At 49.3% G+C, this 19,233-nt stretch overlaps 1 protein-coding gene and 1 long non-coding RNA gene across 4 annotated transcripts in view; one reads left to right on the forward strand and one right to left on the reverse strand.

Annotated features, from left to right (window-relative positions):
* Positions 1 to 1,487: 1,487 nt before the first annotated feature.
* LOC122376659 lies at positions 1,488 to 3,686 on the forward strand. Its single transcript, XR_006255679.1, has 3 exons — positions 1,488 to 1,853; positions 3,063 to 3,168; positions 3,424 to 3,686. It is a non-coding gene; the product is annotated as an uncharacterized LOC122376659 (long non-coding RNA).
* Positions 3,687 to 4,055: 369 nt separating this feature from the next.
* The window catches only part of LOC122376660 (protein transport protein Sec16A-like), a 37,663-nt gene continuing 22,485 nt past the window's right edge, over positions 4,056 to 19,233 (reverse strand). For all 3 annotated transcript variants that reach the window (XM_043356566.1, XM_043356565.1, XM_043356564.1), the window contains 5 exons: positions 12,701 to 12,917; positions 11,955 to 12,071; positions 9,355 to 9,395; positions 7,233 to 7,298; positions 4,056 to 4,975 (listed from right to left, as the gene is read on the reverse strand). In XM_043356566.1, coding sequence (XP_043212501.1) covers positions 4,910 to 4,975; positions 7,233 to 7,298; positions 9,355 to 9,395; positions 11,955 to 12,071; positions 12,701 to 12,917 — 507 coding nt within the window. In that variant the 3' untranslated portion in view covers positions 4,056 to 4,909. The remainder of the gene's footprint in view (positions 4,976 to 7,232; positions 7,299 to 9,354; positions 9,396 to 11,954; positions 12,072 to 12,700; positions 12,918 to 19,233) is intronic.

Here is a 19,233-nt window from a genome sequence, read left to right on the forward strand (position 1 = left end):
CGGTTTGCCGAAATAAGAATAGCTACCACGCAGCAAGTCGCAGACTATACCCGCATGCAGTAAAGTATAGGCATACTGCGATCATTAACTATTCATTGGCATTGGAGGGCCGCTGTAATAGAAACGGCAAGTGAACATCAACCCGAACGGCCATTCTAGTCTGCCGTTTAACTGTGCTATAAATATAGCATCCGGTGAATACAGAAGTGAGGGCGGGTCCATTTCAGATCGACGTGCTTCAAGTAGCTTTCGATAGCGCCTAAAGCTTTCAAACGTATCAGGCAAAGCTTAAGAGGCCCGAGCTAAAATGCTGAGGAGTGCTGCGTGAAAAATGTTAGGTTTACATGATAACAAAATTGCAAGCTGTGCCTCGTTTCATAAAGCGAGTCCATAACTTACGCCGTTTTTGGGCTTGTATTGCAAGCGCATGTGAAGCGATAAATTTATTTCCCCTTCTCCCTTCTGTTCTTGCTTGCAAGATAAATAAATGCAACGATTCAAACTATCGTCATCGCTTCACATGCGCTTGCAATACAAGACCAAAAACCTTCGTAAGTTACGGACTCGCTTTATGAAACGAGGCCCTGATCACAGATTGATGCATCTATAATAGCCTCGAAATAATTTGTTCAAATATTTGTCGCTAAGCCTCTTCACTTGTGACTTCTCTGTAAAAGGTTTGAACCACTACATTGTTTTTTTACGGTTAGATATTGATTTAAAAATTATATTGCACCTGATGATGAAGTTCACACGGTTCTTAACCTCATCATTTTTATAATAACATAGGCGACTTTAGTGAGGCATGTTTATTGACGATTAGAGCTTAATCGTCAATAAACATACCCTAGGGCAGCGTTCCAAAGTAAAATAGCACCAGTACGAATAACACGAAAATAAGCCACCTACGAAGCACTGATCGGTTGCCGGGTTTCTGTGCGAATAATATCAAAACACGTACCCGAAAACGTTCAGAAACAGAGCTTGGAGGCAATTAGTGGAAGTCATATATACGTACCTTCCTTCCTCCAACACCGACATTGCAAAATCAAGGCAGTACACGCAAATATGGCCTATCCCGTTTCAAAATACGTTAATTAGAGCTGTAAGGAAATACAATCCGAGAAGGACGAGAAATGGACGAGAAATTTGCGCAAGGAGAGCAAGCCATAGACAACGGGTTTGCTGGCTGGCAATAACCGTTCTGCTTCATTATAACCATAAAAAGTCGAGAAATAAACGTCCACATGAGGATAAGACAAGTTATTTTAAATTTCTTTGCTTACAATTGCAATGGTCAAGTCTACAAACATCAAAATACAGTGTAATAAGTGGGCCAATGGGAATGCTCAATGTCTATGTATTGCAAGGACAAATTATACCCCTGAGATGCGTTTTTGTAAATACGTTTTCACTAGCTCGTAAAGGGAAGTGCCTGATTTGACATAGCAAATGACATGATAACGATATTTCAAGCGAACATGTCAGGAAGGTCACCGGCCTAAGTTTTTCCCAAGGTGCCTCAGAATATACCTTGTGCGCATTATTGTAATTTTGCCAAAACAGCTTTTGCTCCATTTAGTATTAACTATGCATATGCATGCCCTTATTAAAAGGCAACACTAGGTTTCACGTTGAAGATAAATCATTCAGTTGTTGGCCGATACTAACGTAACTGCCAGATATAAACTAATCCAGTGATGGGTAAAGGCGAGGGAGGTGGTATTGGATGCCTCTTTTGGGGTCTAATATGGCTTCTGATCTTAATATGGATCAGTTTCTTCGTGGCGTGTTTCTGTGCGGGGTGGTATATTCTACTGTCGCCGATTTCCGTCTGCATTGAACCTCTATCGGTAAGTAATCACCTATTCTAGGATATTTGTGATACAAGTTGAATTATAGTCTCTATTTCTACATCCATTTTATTCCTTTTCCTGTCTATTCTAAAATATCATTTATCAAATATCAATGCATACATTCTTAGCTTTCAGTGTTCAGCTTAATTATTCGTCTGGTGTCGATTACCTTGCAATTTTTAGCTATTTTTTCATTGTTTATTCACACAAGTCGTGCACCTGATCGCAGTGATAAAAATGTAGCTATTAGTCTAAACCAACTGGGTAAATAATCTTTTACATCTGGCCTCCCCTTATCATTTTTCTTTTGCACAGGCTAGAACCTGTTATTAAGCCTGTTAAGAACAGTGGCGGATCCAAGAAGGGGGGGGGGGGGTCATATGGGTCATGGCCCTCCCCTTGGGGCCCTTGTGGTGCCAGGTGCCCCACGGGGGCACCACAGGCCTGACAGGGGCACCACAGGCCTGACAGGGGCACCACAGGCCCGCCAGGGGCACCACCGGCCTCGCAGGGGCACCACCGGCTTCGCAGGGCCCAGGGGCACCTTGGGCTTACCAGGGGCACATCAGGTTTGTCAGGGGCACCACAGTCCTGCCAGGGCCCAGGGGCACCAGCAGCCTAGCAGGGGCACCACAGGCCCGCTAGGGGCACCACAGGCCCGCCAGGGGCACCACAGACCCGCCAGAGGCACCACCGGCCTCGCAGGGGCAACACAGGCCCGCTAGGGGCACCACAGACCTTCCAGGGGCACCACAGGCCTAGCAAGGGCACCCCATGGGCCTGTCAGGGGCACCATGTGCCTGTCAGGGCACATCAGGCTTGTCAGAGCCCAGGGGCACCACAGTCCTTTCAGGGGCACCACAGGCCTGTCAGGGGCACCAGAGGTCTAGCAGGGGCACCACCGGCCTCGCAGGGGCACCTTGGGCCTGTCAGGTGCACCACGTGCCTGTCAGGGACACTTCAGGGTTGTCAGGGGCACCACAGTTCTGTCAGGGCCCATGGGCAGGGGAAAATAAAAAAGGGAAAAAAACTAAAAATAGGGCCCCACTAAAAATGAAGTGGCCGAAATCCGTTGAGTTTTTTATTTTGGGTATAGGTAGGGTGCCCCAGTTCGATTCATGACCCCTCCCTTGGAGTTTTTCTGGATCCGCCCCTGGTTAGGAAGCCTGTTATTATGCATAGTAATCCGTTATTCATCTTTTTCAGGCTATAACGGATATTCTTTTAGCTGGTCTTCAACTACCCAAGACATGTGCTCAAAACATGATGGCCGGGAAGTCGCTATTCTAACGAAGTCAAAAGGTTACGCCAAGTAGGTATTATCTTTGGACAAAGCGTCGAGAATATCAAATTCCAATGCATTTGAAGTTATTAACGACGTCATTCGAGTCAGCTCCTCGATAAAGTTACATCTCTTCAATAGTTCTAACTACTGCAAGCGTTTTCTACTTGTGCTCCATTGCTTTCAATGAAAACAAGACGAAGTTACTACCACATACCTACATCATTGTTATCCGCTACTTGAACACGATTTAAAATAACACACATTCCAATTTGTCCGTTTCAGCGGATGTGCTGTCGTCATGTAGAGCCACCAGCATCCATCATTCAGCGCTGTTCTGCCCCGACGACCTGGACTTCTGTAACGGTCACAGCACACGGCACCCGAGATCGGATCCACTAATCAGGCAACCTGGTGTATGGAGAGTGCAAGTTTTGTGTAAATAAGTTGTGCGAGTGTTGTTCATTGTTATATTTTTGAGCAGCTGTGATAATGTCACACATGCAGTCGGTTACTGAAGTAATATACATGTAAACATGTGCCCAAAATGCTGATTCGTCAGTCGCCGTAACCACGAACCATAGTCAAGTGATTACGATTTACGAGACTGAGAGCGCGTTGACGAGACACAAATCCTCTCCGGAGCTCCGTAGCCCACTATTCCCTTTCAAACCGGATGCATGCCGCTTGGAGTCTGCAGCTGAGAAAAAAAAATCATCCAAAACGCAGATATGGCGTTGATACAGCAAAAAAGCACTTCAGACGGGTAAATATGAACCTTCATGACCATAGAACTGGCAAGCTACGATCGCAGCAGCGCGCAAGCGTTTCGGTGCTTAGAACCACGGCCCCTTCACTTGTTGTTAGCCCCATTCAAAATCAACGTTTCCTCTACATATTGCGGCATGAAAGTCATCTGCGATTTTCCCCTTTTATTATAGCCATATGCATCAGGATATACGTAGTGAGCCACCACACATACCGAGAAACCACAACCCAGGCGTCTACTATACTAATGAGCCAACGACGGCCAATCAACTCGCGAGCCGCGGCGGAGCCCGCCAATCAGGTGCCGCCATTTGAAAACTCGCCGGCCGCCGTCGGGCAGTAACCAGACCCCCGCCACACATGGAACATTGCCGGCCGGCACGACAGCCAATCAGACACAGCGTACCACCTCAGCGACCAATCAAACGCCACCTAACTGAGGGCGGCTATATGGCGGCCCGGCGGCACAGTATCCGGCCGCGCGCAGGCGGCCGGCGACCGGGCGGCGCCCGCGGCAACCAATCAGCATTCAGGGCCGGTGCGCGTCAACCAATCAGCATTCAGGGCTGGCGCGCGGCCACCAATCAGCATTCATTAACATAAATAACCATTAATGTGCACCCTCACAACCATTACCTCTGTCTCCGGCCACTGTGGGGGCCAGTTGGACCACGGGAGCCCCCTGCCGGCTCTGGACACCCTCCCATGCACACACCGTCACAAGTGGCTATAAGTATATGGGGACGCCAGTTCACTCACATCCGTCCCCTGCACAAGGCTCCCCGGCGTCCTCTCTGCACTCTCATCACCAATAACAGGAAATATAGTGTCTCTGGGCCCGTCGGGGCATAGTTTATATCGTCTCACTGCAACCACTCCACCGGGACAAGGTCCGTCCGTCCCTTCGATTCGCTATTGGCACCGGGCCGGGTCCGACCTGGCTGCCCCGTGTCTGGGGTCATGACCCGAGGTCAGCGCGGGTCACGCGGGGTTCCCAGGCGGCTCACCGGCGGCCATATCGGTTCAGTCGTCCGCGCGGGGCACTGACGGGCGCCGGAGCTCCGGCCATCTGAGGGAACGCACGGCGGAGATGTCACACATTGGTTGGTGTCACGGAGGACAGGTCACATATCTGTCCGATGACACAGAGAGGCCACACATTGACTGGCGAGACGAGAGACAGATCACCGGCCGGCTGGTTACATGAATCATACATATCGGCTAGTAGCACAGGAGATATCACACAAACCAGCGGCATAGAAGAGATCACACATATCGGCTGATGACAGTGATGAAAAACAGAGAGAGGTAAAACATGTAAGACACACGATACGTAAAGCAGCCTGGTGACGGTGATGGTAACAGCTCAGAACACTGCGATAATAACCGACGACTGACGAGTGCAGCCTACGTGCTGAGGATTATTGACATGCCGTTCGGCTTTGGAGCCGCAACAGACAGCGGAGGTCAAGCCAGGCCACCGCTAGGGCGGCGGCGGATTTGCTGCGCCCTGGCACCCCAAGCTGGGCACAAAGTTCCACCTACGGTTATTGGTAAATGTAAGGATTCCTAAAGCAGATTAGAGCCTTTTACATAAGCGAGATTAGCGCCACCTCATATCAATTACACAATCTCCTCTACATTAAGGCTGGACGTTACCACGCGTGGCTCGGCCATTGGCGTGCTCTGCTTATTGTGTGCTCCGCGATAAAGATTCATGAGCGTCCGGCTATGCAAAAACAGCCATTATGGCGACTATGCAGCCCAGCCGACCACATCACGACGCCCACAGCACAGACAGCCGAGCCCTGGCCACGCCCTCGACATCTGTGTCGTTCTCTTGAGTCCGTCGAGAGCGGCGGATGGGGGAGCTGACTGCAGGGAGCGCTTAGAGTCGTGATTTTCAACAACAGCGCTAAGGGGTGTATTTCAGGGTTCCGTACTAGTGCCAATTCTATTCGGCTCAGTAATCAGTTAAAGGGTGGCCTGTCCATGCTGAGATTTCCCAAGACACGAGGTGATATGTATAATAACATGCCCCTGACTGGTGCTGTGCCTTTCACTGTGCAGAACTGAATGAGAGGCGTACAACGATATGTGATATAGAGCAGTACTGCGGTTTTGGGCTCGACCTGCTTGAACTTGCTGAGTCGCTGACTGATGCGATACTGGGACACGTGGCCTCACTTCCTGATAATTATAAAATAAAAACATACAGATGACCATTATCTGCTTTGCAAACTAAGGGCGCAATGGATATCTGTAATTACGACTGGCGTACTTGGAAGCAAGATACCGGACAATAGGTCAAGGGTTCATACACCGGGGTGCGGTGCTTCCATTTGGACCCCATTTGTGATACGCGAGCAACAGGATGTGCATTAGTGCGTTCTAAGTAATCCCGCCTAAATATGGTATCAAATAAAAGTGCGCTATTGACCTATCCACAGACTTCCCTATGCAGAGAAGTCTGTGACCTCGCATAAGGCTCAGGGCATTTAGATGGATTCCGAGCTAGAAAATGGCAGCATCAACCTTCACCGACCTTCAAACCTCGGAAACCCGACGGCACAATATCTGGCAAGAACCAATAAAAAAATAATATTAATATACCATAGCAACATCGTCCCATCCGCCCAACCGCATTGGACGAAGAGGGAACGGATCATTCCACTGCAGTCGGAGAATCGCGTCTAGCATAACTTTATGTTTACATTATGCATAGTTATTCCGCAAAAAAGCAAAAGCATTACGCTCCTCAAAAACTTGACCAAGTCCATTCGAACCGATTCGACGGTATTCTTTTTGGACCACTGCTGAGCCAATCTAGTAAAAACTGGACTAAAGTTGCCCAGTTGCCCAGTTTACTTTGGAAGTTGCCCAGGCCCGATCTCAAGTCACCGCAAAATAACCCCTGCATTGGTGGAATTCGCAAGGAATTACCATTCAAGGTGCATGTTGCATACCACACAAATATGCTTTAAGATTCCACATGTTTGAGCCGCAGTGTTCGAATGGCTCTGTTTTCTGGCGCACCACCACAACAAAGCCAGGCTATATCTACTCCGACCGGAAATGAAAGACCAGAACCGAACAGCCGCTAGTTTCTGTAAGACCCTCCCGATACCCCACCTCCATAGCCCATCGCACTAATGGCGAATAAGACGAGCCACATGCCATTAAATACCGGCGATATTATTGGGCACGTGTTACATAAACCCCGTCCCTAGGAGATCGCCCTGGACTCAGCCAGCCACGGGGCGTAGCGGGGACGGGCGCGGGGAGTTCCAATCAGGGAAGTGGCGTCCGGTGACCACAGAACTGACCTGTCCAGGGTTGAACATAGGAGGAGCTGCTCCCTGCGGGGGCGCGCCGTCGCCGGGCGCAGGTGGCTGCAACAGACAGATGAACGGACGGGTTATATTTATGCATAATGCATACATGTTACGTAATCCATGCATAAAGGATAGACGGACGGAGGGACCACATCGGTCAGACTGACCATACCGACAGACCGACGGACACAGAAAGACACACAGACAGACCCATCGACAGACATGTTGACAGACACTCGCCATTTTGACACACGTACACACGTGTGCACACATAAGGCGCACACAGCTAGAGACACAGGCCACGGGAAAAGACGCTTACATAAATATCGACGAGAGTGGCTATGTCAGATAAGATAATCAGCGAGCAAATGAACAAGACAGGGGAAATGCGCTGAGGCCAGGGATCAGACGGACCAGAAAATTGATACGGGACGGATGAGCGATATGCTGGGCAAGGAAGAAATGAACTAGAAAGGACAAACAACCAAAACAATTGAAAACAGGGACATGAATGAGACAAGGGACAAGAATATGATAAAAGTACAGGGGTCAGCCTTCAGTCACATGGAGCAGCATCAAAAACGACAGAACAAAATGGGATCCAAAAGAAATAAAAGCGAGGTAAGTAACCAAAAGATCATAATTGTCGTCGCTTTTCGCAACTAAATCTAACGAGCATCTTCCTAGTGTTACCACAATCAACGCACAATCAACGTCATATTCATACGGAGATTTAATCACCATCCCTGTCGAAAGCCATCGATGGATTACGTCAAGAGTTGACTTCGGTTTCCTAACTAGTTAGCAGCGCGGACATTGTGAAAGTCTACCACTAGGAAGTGAGTCTGCAAACTCTGTGTCCAACAGGATGCTTTACGGCCGCCGACTGGTTTGAAACACGTGTTTCGAACAGACAGACGTCGCTGTTGATTTACATTGCAGACTGGTCCAGTTTCCAATGAACGCTGCACAGGCTGCATTACCATCATTGGTTGATGGGAAAAGCTTAGATGAGATGAGTGATGAGTTTATGTCTTATGATACGTAACTCCAGGCCATTGGGCATTTTGCAATTCAGTGGTATAGGCGGCATTCAACGGCGAGGAGAACCACCATATATTTATACATCCGAACATAACTGAAGTTTCGGCCTCAGTCAGGTTCGGATACAGGAGAACAGTCACTGGAAACGCATTATAATATAGACCTCTCTCGTGTCAGGCCGCTCGTCTGCTAAAGCTCCTTCCGCTGAGCCTGGCCCACAGTCCCCGCCATAGCTCGCCGAGCCATGCCGCCAGGCTCTATTGTTACACCCCCGGAGGCAGACGTCTGACCGATACTCCATGTCACAGCTGCTTTTCCCCGAACCGAGCCGTCACAATGGGTCAGAAGGACCGTCAGCGGTCACCCGTATCGGGCCCGGCCTATTGACGTTTCGATGTGACCCAAAGGCTGGAAACAGACCACTGAGCAGCCGCTAAAAGCCCTTGTTAGCGGCCCTGCCACGGCAGCCTATGAGGACACTTTCATGTCAACCGCACTTTGAATGTAATTGCTGCCGTGGCTCGATATTACTGCAGAGTGTTGAGCAGACTGCAAAATTAATTGAACATGATTAGATGAACTTGAATCACCTACGTTGATACGTTCATCTGACAGATCAAAGATGTCAGGTAATTTTCAAATCGTTATCGGATCACCAATAGATAATTAACCTAATTACCCAGGCGTGTAATAGTCTTAGCAAATCACGTGCGTCCTTTAAGCATCCAGTTAGTCATAATGTTAAATACCGACGTTAATTATCAAACTGCTGACAGTTGGGATATTAAATGTCTGGTTCCAACTCGTCACTAAAATACATCATATATAAACTGGATAAGTAAAAGAAAAACACCTGATCAAACACAGCTCATCGCACATTTACCGAAATTTACTGCAGTGCAAAGGAAACCATGTATGTCAAATGAGTGTAGAGTGTAGACTGACGTCGTGTCTTCCCTTGCACTGCAGTGTAGCCGCTGCGTTACCTTTTCCTTTCTTACCACACAGGTAACAGACTCCCACACTTATCCCATTTACCCTAGTAAGCGCTCTCCCAGTCCCTTCTCACCTGAGCATCCATACCGGATCCATCAGCTGGCGGAATTGGTCCTGAAAACAACACCACAACGTCATTTGTGGAATCGTAGCATAATTCTACGGCATAAACACGAAGCGTGACAAGTCATTACGGAACATGAGACCACACAGATAAAGCATCAGAGGCTTGGAGCGCAACACATCAACGACGGAATGCTGCACGTCATAGACGGAATGCTAGACATCAGAGAAGGAACGCCTGATTACGGAGCGAGCGAAGCGAGCGGAGTCTTTCCTTAGATTAACGGAAATTTCTGAGTATGAGCGGCCGGCCGGCCGGCCGGCCGGCCGTGCGGACGCTTTTGCGAGGCTTATATCTCAGCAACCACTTCACCGATTTACACGCGGTAATTTTTGTAGGGTAGCTTCATTCCTTCTACCAAGTATTGGACTATTCCCGATGCATGTGGGTGACCCCTTATGCACGTGCCACGTGCAAAACGAAGAGGTGTCAGTTTTGTAATTGTTGCAATATCTCGGTAACTACTTGGCCGATTGCGCTGAAAGTTGGCATGTAGGTAGGCACCCACTAGGCACTGCATATCCATGTGCCAGAGTTGGGGTGCTGCTGCACGTGCGCACGTGCAGGGGTCGTTTCCAGATCTCGAGAACGGCTGGACCGATGGCGCTCAAATTTGGTACACGGTTAGGGACCAGTTAGTAGGGTGCCGTGCACAAGTCAGTTGGGACCCATTTTGCACGTGCGCACGTGCAGGGTGCCGCTCCCAGATCTCGAGAACGGCTGGGCCGATTGTGCTCAAATTTGGCATATCGCTAGAAACCGGTTAGTAGGGTGCCGTGCACAAGTCAGTTGGAGGTACCCCCTCGAAATTTCGCACGTGCAAGACTCACCCCCTCGCTCGCTCCGTTAGTCGCCCCAAAAGGCGCTATACTGGTATGTGGTTATTACACATACGAAGCGCCAGCCGGTAGGTACTCATTACACAAACATTATGCCTGCGATAGATACCAGCATATCGGACGCCGGGGCGGCAAATTATTCCCAGAGGAAATCAAGTGCCGATAGGTACGCGGTACGCGGTAACTTATGTGGACGTAATTATGCGCATCACATCATACCACAATCAAAAGGTAATGCTATCAGAATCTTGAAGCAAATGTTTCTTTCAAAATAAAAAGGCCAAATGCGACAATTGCAGAGCATGAGCACGCGGTCAGCATTAGTTAGTGCATAAAGTATCACCCCCCCCCCCCACACACACACACTATCACCCAATTACTGAAAAAAGGTCCCAAAAAGTATCAACCAAAAGTCAAAACCAATGCATAATCACAATAAAGCGCGGCACACTGCCAGCGCATAGTCCTACACCACCCATCGCTTTTGGTAGCCTATGTCATCGCCCGTCACAAAAACTTCACCGCCGACAAAACTCCATCAAACTGGCCGTGCAAACACTGCCGTAATCGCTGCCAGGGTGGAAAGGTTTGGTGCGCAGCCCGTAATCATTGCTTCAATGACAGCGTGTGCAGCGAGCGGCTGAGGTACGAAAACAGTCGGTCTACGGACGAGCCGTCGCCCGGCGTCAGTCTGTTGTTTAAAAGTGAGCGACAGCTGGGAGTACGAATCGCTTAGCTACAGGTCGCTAGGCAGCTAGACAACGCCGAGCTAGCTAGGCACCTTGGCAACAGAAAGCCACCTAGCTAGATGTTAATACCTCGTAGACGACGTAGACTATGGATGAGCGCCCGGCGAATGAACCCACGCGTAAGAGGACAGTTACATTAAAGAGTTAATTCGCATATCTAAGGGGGGCTTTAATTACTCAGTACTGTTCTTTTTTTGCGGCTAATCGTATAACTGACTTCGTACGTTTTTCAGTCACCCTTTGTCTCCATCAATACCAAGCATCGACCACAATACGGCTCTATGACGCCGCTCACAGCCACTAAAGCATATTTAGTCACCCCACAATGCATCGAACTGCGATCGGCCGGACCAAAGGCGCGGCTAAATCGGGAATCAGTTCATTATCGCCGGCTCGATATAATCGGCCGCGCAGGGGCGACACACTGGTCCTATGGACCGCCGACGGATGCGGTAGAATGGCCACAAAACGGCGAGTTAACGTCAGCGACCGGCGACAGTATGGATGGTGGGAACAGGGCTTATTATAGAATATGACCGGGCAATACTGAATGGAAATTGGGACTGGCTTTCCTTCGTGTGCTGACAAACGATCAGTAACTAAAGGGTTGGCTATAAAGTAAACAACTGCAAATATTAGCAGGAAAGTACCCAGCTCAGCAAACAACTATGATTAAATCAACGTTTCACTTAATACAGTTTTGAGATGAATTCTTCGAATGCAGCCCTCACTGTGGTTCGCGAAATGTCAAGTAACCAAGTACCCTGATCGTGGGGACGGCGTGACATCAAACATCCCAGTGAAGTGTTTCGCTAATATTAAAAAGGTTGGCGCGCGACGTTTCTGCAATTCATTCCAGAGAGATGGCATTTCACCGTGAAATGACTACAAACGTGGTCTTACGTGCCGAGACGGTCGCTGATGACCTTGCCATGACCTTGCCATGACCCTAGTGACTGACCTGGACTGGGAACCAGCGGGGGTAGACTGGCGGGTCCAGCGCTGGGTCCGGATCCACCACCGGGTCCAGATGCGGATCCGGAGCCACCAAACACATCCACGTAGTTGGAGCGCATACCTGACGACATAGATATCGTTGTCAGTCTTCGGATGAAAGCAACAACCACGAGGCGGGCTAGGTTACGCCATTGGTGATAGCTAACGGCGCTGGGTTACAGCATTCATAACACATCCCCACAGTGGGCGCACAGACACGCCGAAAGTCGGCGGATCAATATCAAAGATAGCAAGGCTATCCATTGTTTGCGTTCCGCCGCGGCGAAGAAACGTGTCATTTTCAGAAGTTTGTGGCACCCGGGGACACAGCTAGGTCGCCGTTTTTTGCCCCAGGGCCTCGGAGAGAAACAGCATTTGGAATTCTAACAACGCAGCAAACAACTGTCATAAAGCGCCTCTGAGGACTCGGAAGACTAACAATGTGATACAACGCATATGATGCGATAGTAATTCAAGACAGACAAGGTTAAAGAAATGGAGGAAAAGACAAGAGAATGATGCCAGTAAGAGTGTGGAACTAAAGAAGATTGGATGTATTTTACAGTACCCTTTGAACAAAACTAAAACAAAGCATTGCGAAAAAAACAACAGGACCAATTAATTGACAGATAACTCAAAGTATCGACAGGATGACCGAGGAATTTTAGAGACCCAAAACTGACGGCTCATCACCCTATGCTGGACACTTACCGCGACCCTTGGGGATCTTGAACTTGTTGCCGCCGCCGGCGGCGGGCGGCGGGGGCGGGCCGCCGGGCGGGGCGCCGCCGCCCATGGCGGGCGGTCCGCCGCCCCCGCCCCCGCCCAACAGCTGACTGTCCGATGGCGGCGCGGCGGGCGCCTGAGGCCCGTCGTCGGGCCCCGCGTCTTTGTCCACCCACCGTTTAGTGGCCGGGTCGTACACGATCTGTGGAGAGATCAGTCTACGGTGAGCATAATAGTAGAGGCTTCAACACAGGCTGTAGAGCGAGCTGGTATGCTGTAATTTAGCTCAGGCCCGCTCAATTGCATTACGCTAAGTTAACGAGAGTTTCTGAAGGATGGCTGTCTGTCTGAGATAAATCACAATTCCGTTCAACTTCCTTGTTCATAACTTAAGTAAGCCCATGTCGTAAATTTTCAGACCACTGAGCCGTTCAGCGTCTCGGTCGCCGTTCGCATTCTGTCTGGCAGACCCCGCGGCCACAGCCGCTGTAAAGGCAGCCCAGCCGCCCCAGCTGAACGATAAAAGTCACCGCGTCACCGCAGACGGTCGCCATAGACTGGCAAATGTTGCGGGCGGAGGGGGCTGCCTGGCCTACAGTCGGCAACACGGAATCGCCGCATGATCCGGGTCGTTTTGACGCCGATCACATGTTTTACATCGATTAAAAAAACATCGGCAACCACCGACAAGATTCTTCAATAGATGCCTGACCGCAAACGGCCCTCGCCCTAGACAAAGGCACAACTCAAGATCACGTGACCACTCCGCATCCATCACTGCGTGTGATCGGCGCCATCACGTGACCTGGTCACATTCACTGCAGTGCCCAACCGTCAGCGTAACGTGACCCAACTGTCGCGGCGCTATTCTGGTTGGTTCACATGTTCACCTAATAACCGCCGTCGCCACTGAATGCTATTGCTAATGCATTAACGAAGACAGCGCTGCGCAGTAAGGGACGATATGTCGACGATCAGCGATTTATCGTTGAAAAGACCGTCTGATCCAAGTCAGCAGTATCCCTGATATTGCATCCTGTTCTCTTTCTATCACTTCCGGTCCCGTCCGGGCTGTCTCCAGGCCACTTCCGGTCGACTTCCGGTTTATGTCGATCGACGATGGTAGAGGTCACGGTCAAAGGTCACCGATGCCGTGCAGAAGCCACCGGCCAGGCGCCAGGCGACGCCGGGCGACGAGCGAGTCGCGACATTTCACGAAAATTGAACGACCTTCCGTGTCTGCGCGGCGAATCCAGCGATCAAGTTTCGGGACATTCTGAAAGCCGGTTGTCAGCTTGATTACGGGAGTTTGTGGTGATTGACTCACGCATGGTATTACATAGGTTATGGGTTTAATTTGTAAGGCCTAACAAAAGTCATCATCTAACACTATCCAAAGTGTGCTATCTTGTCGTCGTCATCTGCAAAAGAAATGTTTTCTGACAATTTTTTTTGCGATACATGCATCGTGATGAATATATTTATGCCTGCAGTTTAACTGGTTTTCATTACCATAAAAATGTACAACTTGCCGCTGCTGTCCAATATTCCACGCTGTCGTTAACCGTGACGCAGAAGTTCACTGCATCTTTGGTGGAATGCTCTTTTTGTCTATTGCGGAACACAGCTATCTCTCTGATGAAGGAAGCCTGAGGCTGTGAGTAAATGAAAAAACATCATCCATTCGCTAAGCACACAGAAACCTCAGGCGATTCGGCCACCTTGGTAACAAGAAAGTAATCAAAACTAGTGCACGAACATGCGTAAAAACAAGTCCAGCTCGAACTCCTCACAGAAACACGCACTAAATCGAGTGCTGCAGCATTTCCCTCGGTAACATGAGTTGTTTTGAAACTTAGTCCAACTGTCACAAACTTATTTTCAAAAGAGATTCACCGAGGTGCTGATGAGTTGGAAGAGAACTTCTGTCTTCAGGCTCATCAACCAACAGGTCTACACTAGCACAGTCCGGCATTGCGTTTCAACTAAGCACATTCATAATCAACAGTCACACATCACAGTAACAGTAACATCATAGTCATACCATATCACGATGGAACATCTAAGCACATTCATAATCAACAGTCACATATCACAGTAACAGTAACATCACAGTCATACCACATCACGATGGAACATCTAAGCACATTCATAATCAACAGTCACATATCACAGTAATAGTAACATCACAGTCATCACTTCACAACAGAACATCACATTCTAACAGTCACATCATATTTCACAGACACATACCACATCACCTCCAGAACACGCCACATCACACATCAGTCCCGTAACGGCCGCTGTCTGGCGCCGACATCACATCAGCTGAAAGCCGACCCGCCGCGCCGGCCACCCCATATTACCCCCGCCACCCTCCTACACCCCGCCAAACCACTCTGCTCTGATGCGGTCCTCGCGACTCCAGAGTTCTCCTTGATACAGTTCCAGGGACGCGGCTATTCAATCTAGGCGTTCACCGAGCGACCGCTCAGGCCGGTCAGAGAGCAGCCGCTTCCAGGAACTGGTGCCGGCACCACCGACCCATGGCAGTGGTGGTGGACGGTGGTGGTGATGAAAGTGGTGTTGAGATGGTAGTGATGTCCGAAAAAGAAGTTGCAACTGGTGGTAGTAACTATAGCGGTAGTAGAGGCAATGCCAAATGCCAATAGCTAGAAAATGGCAGAAGAACCGAGATAACTATCACAAACTGAATCAGAAGTGACGACCTTTATAGCAGCGACTGGCGAACTAGTCACTGGTTAATACGTACCTATATGTGTGACAGAGGTGGGAATTCCCAGAGTAGCTGCCGTGTCTGTTGCAGCAGCTCCGTGTCTACGCCGCGAAGCCTTTTAGGAACGAGATAATATGATGATACCTCACATTCATCTGCTTTTTATAAGAAGCTCGCATTCAAAAAGTAATCGTTGAAGTGACCTTGAAGCCCTGCATATAGTCCGACACGCCTCGGCATGCTGATTGCTAAGGCTCTACTTGCTAACCTTCGTTGTCACTGGTCAAACCTCCTAAAAAAAAAACTGGACAAACAATACACAATTTGCTGGTTCGCCTAACCACAATTGCCTGAAATCACCAGGGTTCTTGAGGTTCTTCAAAATTGCCCTAGCTCTAACACCATCACTATTCACCAGGGTTTGACGCAACAACGTCGTCACCCCGAACAACCCCAAGAACAGCCCAAGAACAGGTCTTGAACAGCCCGTGAAAAGCACATGAGACAACTTTCGAACACCTTTCGACAAGCCCCGAGGCCATCGAATTCCAGCTCTGTAGCTGATTACCCCCAGCCGTCCGGCGTCCGGGGATGAACCAGCAAAGTTCGGCCGGGAGTTGGACAGCGGAGGTGTTGGGAGCATCGACCAGTATCGACACCCCTTTAGAGACGGGTTGGAACGCCCCACCGGCCACTAGGGTGGACAGGGACACCTCAACCAATTTCTGATAGAAAACTCTCCGACCTAATCGCTTACCGAAACTTGAAAACCGGAAAGAAACGGTTTTTTTTTCTAGCCGTACTAGCTACCTAAGCAAATGAACGCGAGGTCCTCAGGGAACAAAGCCTTTGCAAACACACCTGGCTCGCAACACGTCCAGACAGTCGCCTTAACTCGTTACTAGCTGCATCACGAAAATCAATGCGGTAATCGGATGGGACTCCTCGCGTCGACGGCCGCCCGCCGCGGCACGACTTTACTGCCGCTCACGGCACCCAACACACATCGGCCGCCCCGGCGGGCTCAGTTAACGACCCGACCTTGACCTTTGGGGGCGCGTGCCGCGGTCGGCCGCCACTCGACGACTCCTGCTCGCTAGTAACGGGAAGGTGAGGTGGGGAAGGGGGGGGGGTCGTGACTAGTCCAAAGGTCACACTGATCCACACGTGCCGGACCATGTCATCTCATCCTTTCGGCTTACGGAGCTCGGGTTAGGACTTTTTCTGGCGTTCATCCGAGCCGCCTCCGGCCGTCCAGCGGAACTGAATGGGGAGGTCATCTAAGATTCAATAACGTATTTCATGAACTCTACCTCTACATCGTGCAGGCTGGTGACCAAGGACTACCAAGTAACAGTTCCTGCTTCATCGGCTACCACAAAATAGGTATTCGTAAAGACGGCGGGTTAAGTTTCATGAGTTCGACGACGAGCCATTCACATGTCAATAACGACTGGTCAGAGAGGACGGGCCCGCATTGGTGGCTATGCCAGATGATAGCACTAATGCTTGGCGACCTTTGGAGACAGGGTTTCGCAAGAAGTGTCTCTGTGGCAACGGACGATACACATTAGACAGAGAACTGAAGGACTTATCGTGATACCTCGGGTAATGGACGCTGGACAGTCGCTGAGCGAGCCACCGAAAAAAGCTAGTCTCCGTGCGACACTGAAGACGGACTAAAAATAGCCGCCAATGCTTGTCACTCCTAAGGCCTCGGCACCATAGTGCTTCTTAGACAAACTTGGCAACACAGAAACAGTACCGTTTACCCTGACATTGAGCCTTTACAAAAAAAAAGAGAAGAAAACTATGGCAGATTTCACTGACATCTCATAAGCCTGTTAAGCCACAAAAAAAAAACATTAATCGCTCAAAGAACAGTGCCTTGTCAGGATCGAACAGACGAGTTTTGCACTGCTGCAGAAAGGAAACTCTGCGCCTTTGCGCCAATAATTGGTCAGCTAAATTACCAATGTAACCATTGAATCTGTAGTCTAATTTCAGTGAGCTCATCTCAGTAATACCGATCAAAAACCGATCAGAGGACGTGCTACAGATCGCCTCAATTAAGAGCGACCATTGTCCGAGTTCGAAAGTTCTTCTGGTGCGACAAAACAACGTCATGCCAACAGAAGCAGCCGCCCAGTTGGTTCAATACCTCTCCCGCTGGGCATAACTACATATTTTTTTAACACTATTCATACAACAACTCAGAGGTCAGCATCATCTAAAGACATTTAAAATGACTAGAAAATTTAGTAGCCAGCACCATTTCGCTGTCTTCGATGCGCGCTAGTTGCCACCGTCACCAGCAAGAGTAAGGTAATTATCCTAGAGAAAACATATTTCCCCCACTATGTCCCAAAACACACCCGGACCCTTTGACGCGCACCCGGGGTCGCCGGTCTACTGCCTGGGGCTCAAACTTTCAGTGATCTTCACTAATTAGGGCTGAGCCGCCGCCGCCGCCGCTGCTAACGCTGTCATCAGCAGTAGGGGATTTCACTTTGACCTTGTCGACACGTGAAGAGCTAAAGCCTGAATCGTGGTCTGCCAGAGGTTTTCCGACGTAACAAATGATGTGACGAATAAAAAAACAATGTTTTGATGAAAAGACAACGGAGAACCAGACAAAGAAATAGAATAAAGCATACAAGAGAAAGAATGAAAGATCAAAAGGAAAACAACAAATGAGAAACTATGGTTACCAAAGGTTACCAAAGGAGAATAATTACCAAGTACGACCACTGTTTTTTTCTTCTTCTTCAAGCACGGAGATAAAAAGCGGATAAAATTTCTGCAGACGCCACCACCAATAATCACTGACCCATGATCATTCGCAAAAAGGTACATCGATGTCAGCCAGCCAGGCAGACAGACCAGCTATATTTCGCTCAGGCTATCACAGGCCTCGGCTCTGAGGGGCTTCAAAGCTCCTGTTCCCCGCGCTAACCCACGTCAGAGGCTGGGCTTCGGCGAATAGCATGAACTTTGAGACTACCATCAGAGATGGCCGTTCATGGTTGGGCAAAGTTGCAAATGGCTTCGCGCTATAGCGAATCATACAGAGGCCATTTGGAGGAAAACAATTTAACGGCTGACCTGCGATGACGTGGTTGTATGTAAGCAGTATTCGGTTCAATCGCGGGCCGTTGCTCCGTTTATAGGTTCGACTGATTGTAGAAACGTGTGCGCCTACAGTGTCAACACAGTGTTACTGGAAATCGCACGGAATAAATTATGAAAGAATTCCCTTCATTTGATGGTTCCCACTCCGCAACAGGCAGAACACTTCCTGGAACCACTTCATCAAATACTAATTGCAAATTAAATTTTGGCAACACAAAAGACCGCACCGGGTTTCGGGCGGGACCGATAATTACTAATCACATCCAAAAATTCCGTAGAGCGCATCGCGAACAATCATTAAGCCGGTCTCGAATTCAAACAGCATAAGTGTAATTACCTTCAAGAAACCATCACTCCAGCAGTGGTCATCAAATCGTGAGTTAATGGAAACGACTCTAATGAAGCGCATTATGATTGGTCACGTCCGGTTGGAAGCAGGCGTGTCCAGAGAGATATGATGCCCCTCTCCCGCATACCAGAGTCAGGAACGCTCTCCGAAATGGGCCGGCGGAAAGGCGATGTAGCTAAACCTGATGGAATAAAATTACCATGATATGGAAGGTCATTGCGTTCCATATCAATGCTTGGTGCGTCACTTATGGACCATATACATTCATAAATCACTGCTGGCGTCGGCGCTGCTGCGCAG

The sequence above is a fragment of the Amphibalanus amphitrite genome, unplaced genomic scaffold (genome assembly GCF_019059575.1).
Source record: "Amphibalanus amphitrite isolate SeventyFive unplaced genomic scaffold, NRLGWU_Aamphi_draft 002226F_arrow, whole genome shotgun sequence".
Classification (NCBI taxonomy): Eukaryota; Metazoa; Arthropoda; class Thecostraca; order Balanomorpha; family Balanidae; genus Amphibalanus; species Amphibalanus amphitrite.